Source organism: Sorex araneus, chromosome 8 (assembly GCF_027595985.1).
Source record: "Sorex araneus isolate mSorAra2 chromosome 8, mSorAra2.pri, whole genome shotgun sequence".
Classification (NCBI taxonomy): Eukaryota; Metazoa; Chordata; class Mammalia; order Eulipotyphla; family Soricidae; genus Sorex; species Sorex araneus.
Genome location: NC_073309.1, coordinates 46,937,596 through 46,952,605, shown reverse-complemented (window position 1 = coordinate 46,952,605; position 15,010 = coordinate 46,937,596). Strand labels below are relative to the sequence as shown.

Below are 15,010 nucleotides of genomic sequence, written 5' to 3'. Positions count from 1 at the left end.
GGCCATATGTTGCGCTGGGGATCAAACCTGGGTTAGTTACACGCAAGGCAAGAGCACTACTCTTTTTTAAAAAGGGGCAAAAATTTATATATTTAGTTACTTTTTTCTTTTTAAAAAAATTTTTATTAGTGAATCCCTGTAAGGTACAGTTACAAACTTATGAACTTTCGTGTTTGCAGTTCAGTCATACAGTGATCATTTACCCATCCCTCCACCAAAAGCACTATTCTTGTCCCCCCCTCCAAAAAAAAAAATACAAATGATGAGAGACAGAAATGAATGTCCTGAGAAAGCTGTAGAGCTGAGATGACTCACCCTGTCTCCTCCCTCCCCAAATTGTGCACATGCTCCAGCAACACTAAGCTGTGACTACCGACTGTTTCCTGGACATCTTTGTCCCCATAACCCCACAAGCTCATGGGCCAAATGGAGTCAGCAGTGAGGACAGACATATCCAAGATCAGAGACAGACAGACCCAAGATCAGAGAGCTAGAACAGCTCTTCCCCAGCGCCATAAAACCCTTTATTTTTTGTTCTTTTTGTGTCACACTCGGCGATGCACAGGGGTTTCTCCTGGTTTTGCGCTCAGGAATTACTCCTGGCGGTACTCAGGGGACTATATAGGATGCTGGGATTCGAACCCAGGTTGGCCGCATGCAAGGTCGCATGCAAGGCAAATGCCCTACCCGCTGTGCTCCAGCCCCCAAAACCCTTTATTTTTAATAACCCTTTTCTTTATTTGACTGGTGTTGGTTTGGGCAGCCAAGCCCTATAGGGTTTTTCCTGTCTCTGTGCTCAGATTCACTTCTGATGGTGCTGAGAGGACCCTGTGTAGTGCCAGGGCTCAAACCTGGTCAGTGGGAGACAAGACACATTCCTCAACCCCTGTAACTATCTCTCTGGCCCCCAGTTATTTGTATGAGCCACAGACATCACCCAGTATGATTTTTGAATTACAGTTGTCTTTTATTTTCTGTCTGCATAAAAATTTACACCTGCAGCCCCCAAGAGTCCAGCGCTCACGACACCATACCCCCAGTGGGGAATTGAGAAGGGGCAGCAGGACTGAGGAGGCATCCCAAAAGACACCTGAACTACCTGCTCCCCGACTCCTCCAGGGCTACCCGGAGCCTTGCACATGGATTGGGGTGGCAGCCTCATTCTCAGTTCTCGATTGCCCTTATCACTCACACTTGGGGAGAAGGTGCGGCTCTCTCAAGGACATGCAGTGAACGCAGGATGGAACTTGGGTCTCTTAGCCTAGAGTTTGAGTCCCTTCCAATATGGGCCACTTCAATTTGCCTCCCCGAGACTCATCCATTCAGATGGTTCAATACACCCCCCTCTACAGCCCAAGCTGTTCCTCGGGTATCTCTTCTGCTGTTTCTCGTTGAACATCTCTTCCTCAGTGTCTTCTCAACTCCCATATATCAAAGAGCTATCCCCACCCCCACCCCGCCCAACATGCACACCATCTGTGTGTGGCTTCCCAGTGTCCTCCTGGACAGTTGTTCATGTTAGGCACTGCACAAAAGTTCTACGCATAAGCAGGTTATTTTCACAGCAGGACAAACTTGTTACTTTGATAAGGTAAATTTTCCCCTTTTGGGGGAGGGGGGCATGCCCTATGATGACAAGGATATGCTCCTGGCTCTACAATCAGGGATTACTTCTGGTGGGGTTTGAGAGGACTGTATGTGGTGCCAGAAATTGAACCCAGGTCAGCCATATCCCTGAAAGTATAAGTTTTGAAAATTATTCTTGTTCTCTTGCTGACTGCTCCGATTGACAATTGATTGCAACCACACTCCAAGGGATGGCAGTCAAGTCGAACATCTTGTTCCAACAGTGTTGGCAGCAAAAAAAAAAAAAGGAATAAAAAAATTTGATGTCAAAACACAAATATTATTATCTAGATCCTGTAAAATACCCCAGGCTTCTAAACAAGGAGATACTTTTCCCCCAGATATACAGAACATCCTTTTATTTATGTATTTAATTTTCAGTACATCTTTTATTTGGGGGAAGAGGGAGGTTCTCAGGGCTTCCTCCTGGCTCTGTGTTTAGGGTCCACTCCTGGTGGTGCTCAAAGGTCCCTATGCGGTGCCCTGGCTTAAACCAGGTCAGGTCACACAAGGCGAGTTCCTTGCCCACTGCACTAATTCACTTAAACATATTTATTTGCTTATGGATTGGGGGCCATACCTGGCAGTGCTCCGTACTTACTCCTGGCTTTGCACTCAGGGGTAACTCCTGGTTCCCAGGAGACGATATGAGATGCTGGGGATTGAACCCATTTGCAATTGAATCTTCGTGCAAGGCCAGCACCCTACCTGCTTGCCCTCTTGCTCTGGCCCAATATTTTTTTTAACCTTACTGGTGTATTAGCTGTCTATGATGATACCTATTGCTGTTCATAGTTTCTCTGCTATTGACTCTACCAGACCAGAATGATCAGACTCCAATGAAAGCCCACGTGTCTTTTCACTCAATATAAGTCACTGTGCCAGAACTTACACCCAATTACCATTAGTAATCTACAAAGAATGTCGGTGGGCGGAAATGGAAGAGCGTTACACAATAGTCTGCTCATTATAGTATTATAGCAATTGCTTGTTATTGTTTTAAAATGTCATCTCTATAAAAATATTACTCACTTCTAATGTCTTGTTACCTACAGATTGTTTTAAGATGTTAAAATTGGCCTAGGGGTGAGGCTCAGTGGTAAAGCACGTGCCTGGCATGGGAAGGTGAGGGGTCCTTAGGTTCAATTCCCAGCACTGCCAAAAAAAGAGATAAAATAAAATGCTGACTTTTAATAGTAGCCCAATTTAACACGTTTATCAAGGGAGAAAATTGAATTCCTGGGGATAGCTCAGCGGTGGAGAACTTGCCAGGCAGGTGTGAGGTCCAGAGTTTGATCCCTGTCACCGCCCTACATACTAAAGCATCATCCAGCCACACCTCAACCATGAGGTCTCTGGTGAACCCCAGAACCAAATGTGACCCTCCACCCTTGCAAAACCAACCAAAAAAAGGGGAGAAGAAAGAGGGGGGAGGAGAATGGCATTTGGAAAATAGAAACCTGTTATAAAACTATTTCCATCATCAAATTCAATTTTGCAAAGTATTAGGGACCAAGCCAGTGTGTGGAGGGAGGTGATGCTGGATTTTTCTGCAGTAATTATTTCAGCTGAATGGAATTGGGATGGGTTACCTCCCCCCATTCCCCTGTTCTTCCGGGAGCCTGGCAGTCACACCCACAAACTGCCTCTGGCACCATATAAGCTCATTAACTGGCCATAAATAGGCTCATAAATAAATCTCAAAAGAGATCAACAAGCTGCAGAGATGCTCCTCGACCCCAAAGTCAACTTCCAGTTAAAAATTCAACTTGAGCTGTATCACCCCATTCAAAATTTTAGAATTCCTGGACACGGAGCCACAACATCTCATACTTTACACCACTGATATTCCAGGTGTAGCATACCACACTGAATGGGATTTAAAGTAGAAGGCAACCAGGTACCAATCACGATTAAGAAAATATTAGCACCCTAAGCCTCACCTGTAACAAGATGTTAGTAATCTCTTATACAAGGGCTTAATGTCTCCAGGGTGAGATACAACAATCTTCACATACTTTCTTCTAAGGAAATCTTTTTTGATCATTTTTAGCAAGTTATTCATAACAGCAATACAAAATAAATTATTTAGGGCCTGCAATTGGTGCAGGTTGGGTGGTGGCTGGAAAAATTAGAAATAAAGATGGTGGGAAGGTGTAGTAGTAGTGGGATTGGTGTTGGAATATTGAATCTAATAAATCATCATGAACAACGTTATAAAAATGAAATAAAATTTAAAATTTAGGGGCTGGAGCGATAGCACAGCAATAGGGCATTTGCCTTGCATGTGGCCGACCCAGGTTCAATTCCCAGCATCCCATATGGTCCCTCGAGCACCGCCAGGAGTAATTCCTGAGTGCAGTGCCAGGAGTAACATCTAGGCATCTCTGGATGTGACCAAAACAAGAAAAAAATTTTTAATTTATCCTCAAATGTCAAAAATAGAGAGAAAGAAGAGAGAGAGAACAAGAAGAAAGAAAGAAAGAAAGAAAGAAAGAAAGAAAGAAAGAAAGAAAGAAAGAAAGAAAGAAAGAAAGAAAGAAAGAAAGAAAGAAAGAAGGAGGGAAGGAGGGAGGGAAGGAAGGAAGGAAGGAAGGAAGGAAGGAAGGAAGGAAGGAAGGAAGGAAGGAAGGAAGGAAGGAAGGAAGGAAGAGGAAGGAGGGAGGGAGGGAGGGAGGAAGGAGGGAGGGAGGGAGGAAGGAGGGAGGGAGGAGAAAGGAGGGAGGGAGGGAGGGAGGGAGGAAGGAAGGAAGGAAGGAAGGAAGGAAGGAAGGAAGGAAGGAAGGAAGGAAGGAAGGAAGGAAGGAAGGAAGGGAGAGAGGGAGGGAGGGAGGGAGGGAGGAGAGAAAGAGAGAGCAGGCCAGACAGCTAGCTCAAGTAGTAGAGGACATGCCTGGTATGAATGCATCGGAGTCTGGGTTCAACCCCCAGCTCCACGTGCCCCCATCCCAGGTGGGTGTGGGCCCTAGAAACCATCAGCAGGATCATTATCATGATAATGACAAATGAAATCATAAAAAAAGGGAGCCTGGCGGAAGCTGGAATCTGCTGATGCTGACATGGGTTCAGGAATGCAGGACTTGCCCGTGCCTTGGCTGCCATGAATCCCTAGGGGAACACCCACAGACCAGAGCGCTCGCGCCCCCCCACCGCCCCCCAGGCTTGGATCTGACTCAGTCCAACTCTGTCCCCTGAGGTGCTCAGAGGACCTGGGCATTTCCCCTGCCAGTTGGACTCTGTCTGCTTGGGAGGTAGAGGGAAGCATTGGAAAGAGTTCAAATGTCTGGTTGGCATGGGGGGGGGGGGGCGCAGGGGGCTGATGTCAAGGCCTTGTGAGCAGGTACCCCAGGAACTGAGACTGCTGGAGTAACCTTGGACACATCATCTGGAGAGTCCCCCAGGTTCCTCAGTACTACTTGGGGGACCCCAAAACTAGGCTTGGGGAAGGGGCAGGGATTTGGCAAGAGGAGGATTGGGGATGCTGTACCTGTGAGATTCCAGGTCCGCTGCTGTGAGTGTCCAAAGTGTCCAGTGGCTGTTAGCAAGCAAAATGTATCCATTTCCCCAGGGAGAGTTAACTTTGTTGTTGTGGTTGTGGTTGTTGTTTGAGGGCCACACCCACCGATGTTCAGGCTTACTCCTGGCTCGGGAATCACTCCTGGGGGTACCCGGGAGGACCCTATGGGATGCCAGGGATCGAACTCGGGTCGGCCACATGCAAGACAAGCACCCTTCCTGCAATACTATCACCAGGCCCCAGCCCAGGAGAGTTTCTTCGAGATGATGGACTGCTTCCCAGCCAACTGGGGGCAGCAACTAGGTCTTTGCTCATGGTCCTACCTGCTCCTCTCAGAGTCTGACCCCAAAGCTGAGGCGACAGAGGTGAGTGGACACAGATCCAAGGTCCTTGTCCAGGTTACAGCAACTGTGGGGGTATCCAGCCCATTGTTCTCATAGGTCTGAGTCCAAATGTCCACGGGCTCTGTCCTGGTCAACGGGCAACACTGTGTCCCTCATGTTCCCAAGAGGGAACATAACCTCTCCATCTATTCTCTATCCTCGTATTAAAAACACATTCATAGGGGCTTGAGCGATAGTACAGTGGAAAGGGCATTTGCTTTACATGCAGCTGACACGGGTTCGATCCTTGGCATCGTATATGGTCCCCTGAGGCTGCCAGGAGTAATTTCTGAGCACAGAGCCAACCTGAACACTGCTGGATGTGGCAAAAAAAATAAATACATTCTTTAGCCAGAGAGAGAGAGTACAGCGGGCAAGGTGCTACCTTGCATGTGTCTGAACTGAGTGTGATCCCTGGTACATAGGGTCCCCCAAGCCCAGGACTGACTTCTAAGTGCAGAGCCAGGAGTGATCCCTAAGCACTGCTGGGTGTGACCCCAAAGCAAAAACAAGGTAGAAATAGAGAGATGGTGCAGTTAAGGTACTTGCCTTCCATGTGACCAACCCCCATTCAATTCCTGTCACTGCATAGGGCACCACAAGTCCTGCCAGGAGTGATTCCTGAACAGAACCAGGAGTAATCCCTGAACATGGTCAAGTGTGGCACACACACACACACACACACACACACACACACAGACTCACACACATTCACACACATACACAGATACACACACACATACACTCACACACATTCACATACATACACACATACACACACACTCATACACACACACACACACACACACAAATTCCTTCATTTAAGAACCTAAATGACACCCTAAGCTGATCTAGGCTACCCTGTTGACTTCTGGGTCTGTGCATGCCGATATCATCTAGATGGGATTCTCTCTATCTTTCTTATTTGATATTTTTATTTGGGGCACTTATCAGGGAGAGCTGGGGCCACCGGGGCTTCTCCTGAGTGTATTGGAGATCCATGTGATTGTGCCAGCTGCCCCTTCCAGCCCATGGAGCCCAGGGTCCCTGACCTGTGCCTGTCTTTGTGCATCCCATGGACACAGTCTCTGGTGTCACTGTCCATGTGACACCCAGGCTCTGAGTCCCACACTCCTGTGGACAGGATCTCTGTGTGTCGCTGCCCATGTCCCTGTGTTTGTGTCTCTCTCTGAGTTCATATTCCCATGGACACGGTCTCTGGGTGTCACTATCCATGTCCCTGTGTCCCTATCTCTGCGTCTCACACTCCTGTGGACATGGTCTCTGGGTGTCACTGTCCATATTCCTGTGTCTCTGTCCCTGAGTCTGCACGTTCACTAATTCATTAATTAATCATTCATTCATCCAACTTCATAAACATCCCCCCCCAGGGCCTCTGCAGGGCTCAGTGGGGGAGGCAGGCTAAGCAGGGGACTCGTGTGGGGGAGACAGGGGGGTGGATGATGGGGGTCAGAGGCTTGGAGGAGAAGTCATGCTTGACTTGGGGGGCCCAGAGATGGACCCTCGGATTAGAGGCTGTGCATCCTGGTACCTAGGGCTGTGGGTTCCGAGGAGGAAGGGAAGGGAAATCCAGAGGCCTTGTCAGGAGTCTGCAGAACACAGATGCTCAAAATTCATGCAAATGCTGAAGCCAATTCTCTGACACCCTCTTCCCTGTTCCCTGGGAATCCAGACCCGGGATTCCTCGTGACTATCTAGGTGGAGACCAGAGGAGTGCAGGGCGGGGTGGAGGAGCCCCGGCCAGGCCGGGCTGCTCAGATGCCAGGGCACTGCCTCCTGGGACAGCCAGCCGGGCAGCAACGCCAGCAGGAGCAGCTCCACCGCCCGCCATGGGTGCTCCCTCTGCCGCCCTGCTCTGCCTCTGCCTCTGGGGGACTGTGCTCCACCTCACCCCTGCACACGCTGCCGAGTCCCCGGGTAAGAAGGCCTGGGCTTGAGGGAGGAGACTGAGGTCTGAACTCCTGGATCTTAGGGAAAAGGCTGGGGGTCTGGACTCAGGTCTGAGGGAGGAGGCTGGGGGTCTGGACTCCAAGGTCTGAGGGAGGAGGGTGGGGCCTGTATTCCTGGGTCTGAGGGATTGAGGGGGTGGGACCTGGACTCCTGGGTCTGAGAGATGAGGGACCAGGGGTCTGAGGGAGGACGCTGGGGGTCTGAGAGAGGAGGGCCAGGGGTCTGAGGGAGGAGGCTGAGGGCCTGAGGGAGGAGGCTGGGGGTCTGAGAGAGGAGGCTGAGGGCCTGAGGGAGGAGGCTGGGGGTCTGAGGGGGGAGGCTGAGGGCCTGAGGGGAAGGGCCAGCTTTGTTGTTTGGACCTTAAGTTTGTGCATCTGTGCATCTCTTTGGGGGCCTGCCATGTATTTTTAATAGAGGATTACACATTGCACTACCTCCACTGGTGCTTTCGCTCAAAAACCTCTTCATGCTACTAAACGTGATGGGTTTCCTTGGGATGAAGGACAGGCAGAGCAGGTGTGAATCACTTCCTCCCTTATGTAAATCTTAGAGGGCTTCTTGGAGGGAGTAGATCTAGAACAGATTATTTTATTAAAAACAAGCAAGCAAACAAACAAACAGAAACTACCAACCAGACAGGCAGTGCAGATTTTAGAGCGGTGGACAGCCATGGGCAGTGTGGGCAAACAGGTGCTCCTGCGGAGTGTGTGACCAGGCTTTGCGGGTTGAAGCACCCCTGCCCCTCTCACCTCACCCCTGCTCCTCCCCTCAGCCCAGAAATGTTACAGCTTCGAACATATCTACTCTGGCCCTTTTGACCTCAGTGGCATGGAGCTCCACCACGTTTCCTGTCCCCGCGGATGCTCGGAGGCGGTCTTGTCCCTGGACACCGGTGAGGGCAAGGGTTGGTGAGAAAAGAAGCGTGTGTCTGGGGTCAGACAGAGAGGGTGGGGAGCAGTGCTGGCCTGGCAGGCAGAGGGTCCCCTGAGATGGTCAGGAGTGATCCTTGAGCACAGCTGGGTGCAGGAAGGAAAGGAAGAAAAGAAGAAAAGAAAGAAAGAAAGAAAGAAAAGAAAGAAAGAAAGAAAGAAAGAAAGAAAGAAAGAAAGAAAGAAAGAAAGAAAGAAAGAAAGAAAGAAAGAAAGGAAGGAAGGAAGGAAGGAAGGAAGGAAGGAAGAAGAAAGAAAGAAAGAAAGAAAGAAAGAAAGAAAGAAAGAAAGAAAGAAAGAAAGGGGAGAGAGGGAGGGAGAGAGAGAGAGAGAGAGAGAGAGAGAGAGAAGAGAGAGAGCTGGAGCAGGTAGGGTCGGTACAGCAGGTAGGGCATTTGCCTTGCATGCAGCTGACCAGTTCAATCCCCGGCATCCCATTGGTTCCCTGAGCACTAGGAGGAGTTCCTGAGTGCAGAACCAGGATTAACACCTGAGCATCGCTCAGGGTGTGACTGCTCTCCCCCCCCCAAAAAAAAAAGGGAGAGAGAGAAAGAAAAAGAGAGGAAGAGGGAGGGAGGGAGGGAGGGAGGGAGGGAGGGAGGGAGGGAGGGAAGGAGGAAGGGGTTAGCCAAGGGTTGGGGGTATGAAATAGTATAAAGGTGGAAAGAGCTAGGTCGGAGGAGGAACAGGAAGAGGGAAAGGGATGGAGGCCTGAGGAGATGACAGTAAAGAGCTGGTAGAATTGCTGGAGGGGAGAGGTCAGGAGGGACAGAAAGCAGGAGGGAAGGATCAGGTGCAGGGGGAAGAGGAGGTGGTGAGAAGGGAAGGTTGAAGGGAGGAGGGGCTGGGAATGGGGAGAATCCTAAAGGGAAGGGAAGGAGGAGGGATAGGGGTGGGGGGCAGCCAGAGTGTGGGGCGGGACGGGAGAAAACTGTGGCATAACAACACCCGCCCCCTCTCCTTGCCCTGCCCCAGGGTACCGCGCCTCAGTGACCATGGTGCAGAAGGGCTGCTGGACAGGTCCAGTGACCGGCGTGATGCAGAGCAACGACTTGGCGCTGCCGCCTGACTACTCAGGGGTGCTTGGCTGTGGGACCGACTTGTGCAACAACAGACTTTTGTCCCATGATGACATCCCCAACCTGAGTCCAGGTGTGTCACAGGACACGGTTGGTGGGGGGGCGGGGAGCGGGCGGGGGCAGTGGATGCAGTCAGGGATGTGAAGCTCCTCCTGTCCCCAGGAGCAGGCATGTCCTCAGCGGAGCGACCCCTAGTGGTCACCTGTGCATTGTGCAACCTGCACAACTGTCCCAGGCTGGTGAATATGTGTCGCCTCTCTCTTGCCAGCCCCCAATCCCCCAACGCTCAGTGGCACCGAGTGCTACGCCTGTGTGGGGACCCACCCCGAAGACTGTGCCCTGGAAAAGTCCAGAAAAGTCCAGTGTCACCAGGATCAGAGTGCCTGCTTCCAGGGCAACGGCCGAATGAACATTGGTGAGAGGCTGGGAAGGTGGGAGGATCTGGCAAAGGGGGCGCAGGCAGGGTGGGCCGGTGGGGAGCCGGTGCCAGACAGACCTGACAGGGAGTCATGGTCCAACTTTGAAGGAGGACACAGCACTAAGGAAAGAAGAGGCACGGGGGGGGGGGGCAGAGCGATACACAGCAGCCAGTGCAGTTGCTTTCCATGTGGCTGACCTGGATTCGATCCCTGGTACCCCAAATGGTTTTACAAGTGCCACCCCGCTTAAAAAAATGAAAGATGGGGCTGGAGCGATAGCACAGCGGGTAGGGCGTTTGCCTTGCACGTGGCCGACCCGGGTTCAAATCCCAGCATCCCATATGGTCCCCTGAGCACTGCCAGGAGTAATTCCTGAGTGCAGAGCCAGGAATAACCCCTGTGCATCGCCAGGTGTGACCCAAAAAGCTAAAAAAAAAAAAAAAAAAGGAAAGAGGAGGCATAACTGGTCTGAAGGAGGAGGCATGATTCTGAGATGGCTCAAGATTGAAAGAGGAGACATAACCTTGATCTGGAAGGAAAAAGCACGATCTGAGGGAGAAGGAATGGCTTTGGTCTGAAGGAGGAAGCATGACCCTGGTGTGAGAGAGGAGGCATACTGCTGGTCTGAGGGAAGAGGGATTGTCTGAGGGAGGAGGGTGGCACTGGTCTGAGGGAGGAGGGAAGGCACTGGCCTGAGGGGAGAGGGGATACACTGGTCTGAGGGTCTGAAGGAGAAGGGGAGGTACTGGTCTGAGGGAAAAGGGCACCAGTCTGAGGGAGGAGGGGAGGCACTAACCTGAGGGAAGAAGGGAAGCACTGGTCTGAGGGAGAAGAGGAGGTACTGCCCTGAGGGAAGTGGGTGGCACTGGTCTGAGGGAGGAGGGCACTGGTCTGAGGGAGGAGGGAGGCACTGATCTGAGGAGTGGAAGGCAGTCTGAGGACAGAGGTGGGTGTTGGAGGTAGCTGTGTCCCTGGGTTCTGACCCTCCTTCATGTCCCCCCTAGGCAATTTCTCAGTGCCCGTGTACATCAGGACCTGCCACAGGCCCTCCTGCACCGTTAGAGGCACCAGCAGCCCCTGGACAAACATCGATCTCCAGGGCGCCTGCTGTGAGGGTCAGCTGTGCAACCGCGACGCCGTCAGCGAGGCCTTCGAGCCCAAGCCCGCGGCGGGCAGTGCCCCTCGGCGGGCACCCCACGCCCCCGCGCTGGTCCTGGCGGTCTTGCTGGCCTGCGCGCCCGGACGCGCCCGCGCCCTCTTCTAGACCCTCGGGACCCGGAGGCGGGGCGCGGGGCGCAAGCACCCTCCTCCCCGCTCCGGCCCGGGCCCTGCGGCTCCCCGGGGCCGGACGCCAGGCCCGGTGCCCGCTCCCCTGCCCTCCAGCTGCCCCGCCCGGACCTGTCCTGCAGGAGACACCGCAGGCCTCTCGCATGCCAGGGCGGGGCGCGCAGCCGCAGCCTGACCGGCGGGACGAGTCGCCCACACTAGCTCCTCCGTCGGCGCACGCCAGGCCTGGGACCCCGCCCACCCTGGCAGCGGGGTTTGCTGACCCCCAGCCCCAGCCCTCGGCCCCGGCAGCGCTGACCGGGACTTTGTGCGCATCTGACGATGGCCACCAGGGGGCAGTGTTGGGCCCCGCTGCGAGGCTCCCTTGCCCAGCCGCGCTGCCTTCCTCTCTCTCCGCACCTGTTTCCTCACAGGTGCAGGGTGGAGGGAAAAAGCAAAACACCCGCCGGAACCACAGTGGTTGTGGCCCGGGTTGAATGAGATAAACATCGAGAACCTGAGTCAGCCGCAGGAGGGGCCAGGAGAGTGCAGGAGTCTGCAGATCTCGTGGCGGGAGAGCCCAGAAAGGTCTGAGCAAAACCCTCCACGCAAACAAGGGCACGAGTGGGTGTCGGTTGATTTGGCAGGAATCCCCTTGAACCCAGCAACATTCTCCACTCTGACCAGGGATGATCTGGGAAGACTTCCTGGAGGAAGTCACCCTTCAGCAAAGAGGAGTTGGCAGAAGGAAAAACATGCTGGGTGAACAGGCTCAGAGTCAAGAGTCTCGGAGAACTCATGCATTTTGCCTGGTTTGGGGGTGCAGAAGCGACCTGTCCTCGTTAGAAAGTCATCCTGGGTCCCCCCACCCCAGCCAGCTAGCCCTAGGCAGCCCCAAAGGTCCCCCATAATCAATCATGCCGGTGAGCAAACTGCTCCTCACTCTTCTAGAACCTTCTCTAGAGAGGGGCTGGAGAAAGTACAGTGAGTAGGGTACTCACCTTTTATGCAGCTGACCCGGGTTTGATCCCCGGCATCTCTGACCTCTGCCAGCAGTGGTTCCTGAGTGCAAAGCCAGGAGTAAGCCCTTCATATCACCAGGTGTGCCCCCACCCCCCAAAAAAGAACCTCATTTGGAGAGGCAGAATAGATGACCCTATCTCTGCAGCTTCCCAACACCCACAAATCATTTTTGCACAAAGCATGTCGTTCTTCACACCCAGTGTGTCCCAGTGGGTTGGTGCTGAGGAGGCCGACAATGTTCTCTTGGTTTGCTTCCAAGACTCAATAAACCTCAGCAAATAGTTTTGGCATCTGTTGACTCTTCCCCAGGGTGGGCGACCTCAGTATGCTGAGCGCAGAAGGGTGCACAAGCCTGAGTGAGATTATTGGTGCATCGGTGGGGAGATACACTGTATGTGTTCTGGGCCACACCTGGGGGGTGTTCAGGGCTTACTCCTGGCTCTGTGCTCAGGAATTACTCCTGCGATGCTTGGGAGACCTTATGGGACATCGGAGATTGAACCTGGGTCTGCTGCATGCAAGGCAAGCACCTTCCCCTCTGTCCTATTATGCCAGCCCTAGAAGTAAAGCACAATTATTTTATGTGGGTCTCCCTGAACAAGCCCCCAGAGCCAAACACTTCACACTTTCCAACCTCAGAAGCCAAGGTGCAGATTTCCTTCTTGGAGCATTTCTACCTGCTCTCAGCCATCAGAGGAGTGAAGGTATAGCCTGTCCTCTGGGGAAGCTGCTTGGCAGATTCCAAGGATCTCGGTAGTAAGAATGGGCCCTGGGCAGCAACCGCCATGCCTGTCCAGGTGAGGGATGTGAGGGGGGGTGGGGCACAGAGGGTGGGAGAAGAAGAGAGGGGTCACTGTGATAGAGAGACTTGACATACTGGTGTGAGAGGAAGAAGACTCAAAGATGGGGAATGGACCAATAGTACAGCAGGAACGGCAATTGCCTTGCACGCAGGGCACTTGGGTTCAATCCCCAACATCCCTGATGGTCCCCAAGCACCACCAGGAGTGATTCTTAAGTGCAGAGCCAGGAGTAACCCCTGAGCATCACAAGGTGTGTCCCAAAAAGCCAAAAAGAAAGAAAAGATGCAAAGATGAATGGGGGGGGGGCAACACATGCCTAGCATATAGCATACGTGAGGCCCTGGGTTCAATCCCTGGTACTGCAGGGTCTCCTGAGTCCCTCCATGAGTGGCCTGAAGGCCCCCAGCACTACTGGGTCTGAGCAGAGCCTGCAGCCCCACGTGGTCAGGCCTGTGTCCCAGGGAGAGGTTCTTAATCCCTAAGCTCTGATAGAGGTTGCACTTATTTTTTTTTTTTTTTGCTTTTTGGGTCACACCCAGCGATGCTCAGGGGTTACTCCTGGCTTTGCACTCAGGAATTACTCCTGGCGGTGCTTGGGGGACCATATGGGATGCCGGGGATTGAACCCGGGTCGGCCGCATGCAAAGCAAACGCCCTACCCACTGTGCTATCGCTCCGGCCCCCTTATTTTTTTTTTAAATAATAAAATGAAATAAAGACTTGAAGGTTTGGGCATGGGAAAGAAGTAGTAAGTGGTTGTTGCACTAACGAAAGAGGAGGAGAAAGAGCTGCACACTTCCTGGTGGCTGGTGAGAACGATGAGTTCAAGGAAACTGAGTCAAAGTAAAGACATCCAGACTGGCGGGGTTGGGGGAGGCAGGAGGGACACCGGGGACATTGGTGGTGGGAAATGTACACTGGTGGAGGGATGGCTGATGGAACATTGTGTGACTGCAACCTGCTCATGAACAGCATTGTGACTGTGTATCTTGCTGTGATTTAATAAAAAAAAAAATAAAGACACTCAGATTTGCACAGGGGACAATTCCACCCCAGTCCTGAGCTGCACCCCTCAGGGCTGTTCAGGAGAGCACCGGATCATGCAGGTTAAGGGTTCACTTCTCCCCACCTCAGAAGCCCAGCAAGGAGCCCAGGTTATTCCTTCTCACCCCCTGGCTGCAATATCCGAGGTTCCCCCCACCCCTTGCCCCACCCCTGGCCACCAGGCGAGTGGTGAGTTCATTTGCAAGAGTGACTCAGGAATTCAAGTTGGTTATTGAATTCTTGAGGTTACTGAACCTCAGTTTTTCTTCAGGTTACTGATCAACCCCAGCGGGAACTGCCAGGAAGGAATCAGCCATGGGGAATGAAATGAGTGAGAGGGGCAAAGGGGTTCTGCCCTTGCCCACATACCGGCATATAGGGGTGCACTGGATCAGCAGGTCAGCGGTTTCATGAACCCCTTTTGTACTGTTGTTGCTGTTATTGTCATTTTTTTGTTTGGGGGGTTTACACCTTAGGTGAACCCCTGGCTTTGTGCTCAGGGGTCACTCCTGGAGGGGCTCAGGCGACCATACCTAGACTGACCTAGGATCAAACCTAGGTCAGCTATGTGCAAAGCAAGCACCTTCCCCTCTATTATTGCTTTGGCCTCCAGCTTCATTTTATTTCTTTTATTTTTTTCTTAACTATTGAGTCAAGGCAGAAATGATAGTGTAGTGGGAGGGCACTTGGCTTGCACTTCCCGGGTTCTATCACAGCATCCCATATCATCCCCCAAGCCCACCAGGAGTGATCTCGGAGCACAGGGCCAGGAGTAAGCCCTGACTATCGCTAGGTGTGGTAAAAAGGAAAAATTAAGCTGTTGAGCCACACTCTTTTTTTTTTTGACCCACTGAGAAAACCAAAGAAATCTACTCTTACCGCCAAAGTGCCAATGTGCCTCCCACATACATATCGTCCATTGGCACCTTTTAGTCACTCTCTAGCCTTTG

At 52.3% G+C, this 15,010-nt stretch overlaps 1 protein-coding gene across 2 annotated transcripts in view; it reads left to right on the top strand.

Annotated features, from left to right (window-relative positions):
* The window catches only part of LYPD5 (LY6/PLAUR domain containing 5), a 38,556-nt gene extending 25,557 nt beyond the window's left edge, over window positions 1-12,999 (top strand). The window contains exons 2-5 of one of the 2 annotated variants that reach the window (XM_055145284.1): window positions 8,270-8,389; window positions 9,402-9,578; window positions 9,774-9,920; window positions 10,929-12,999. In XM_055145284.1, the coding sequence (XP_055001259.1) occupies window positions 8,326-8,389; window positions 9,402-9,578; window positions 9,774-9,920; window positions 10,929-11,188 (648 nt within the window). In that variant the 5' untranslated portion in view covers window positions 8,270-8,325 and the 3' untranslated portion in view covers window positions 11,189-12,999. Of the gene's footprint in view, window positions 1-7,830; window positions 8,390-9,401; window positions 9,579-9,773; window positions 9,921-10,928 lie in introns of those variants that run through there. The other variant, XM_004621417.2, reaches the window with a different exon arrangement.
* The last annotated feature ends 2,011 nt before the right edge of the window (window positions 13,000-15,010 follow it).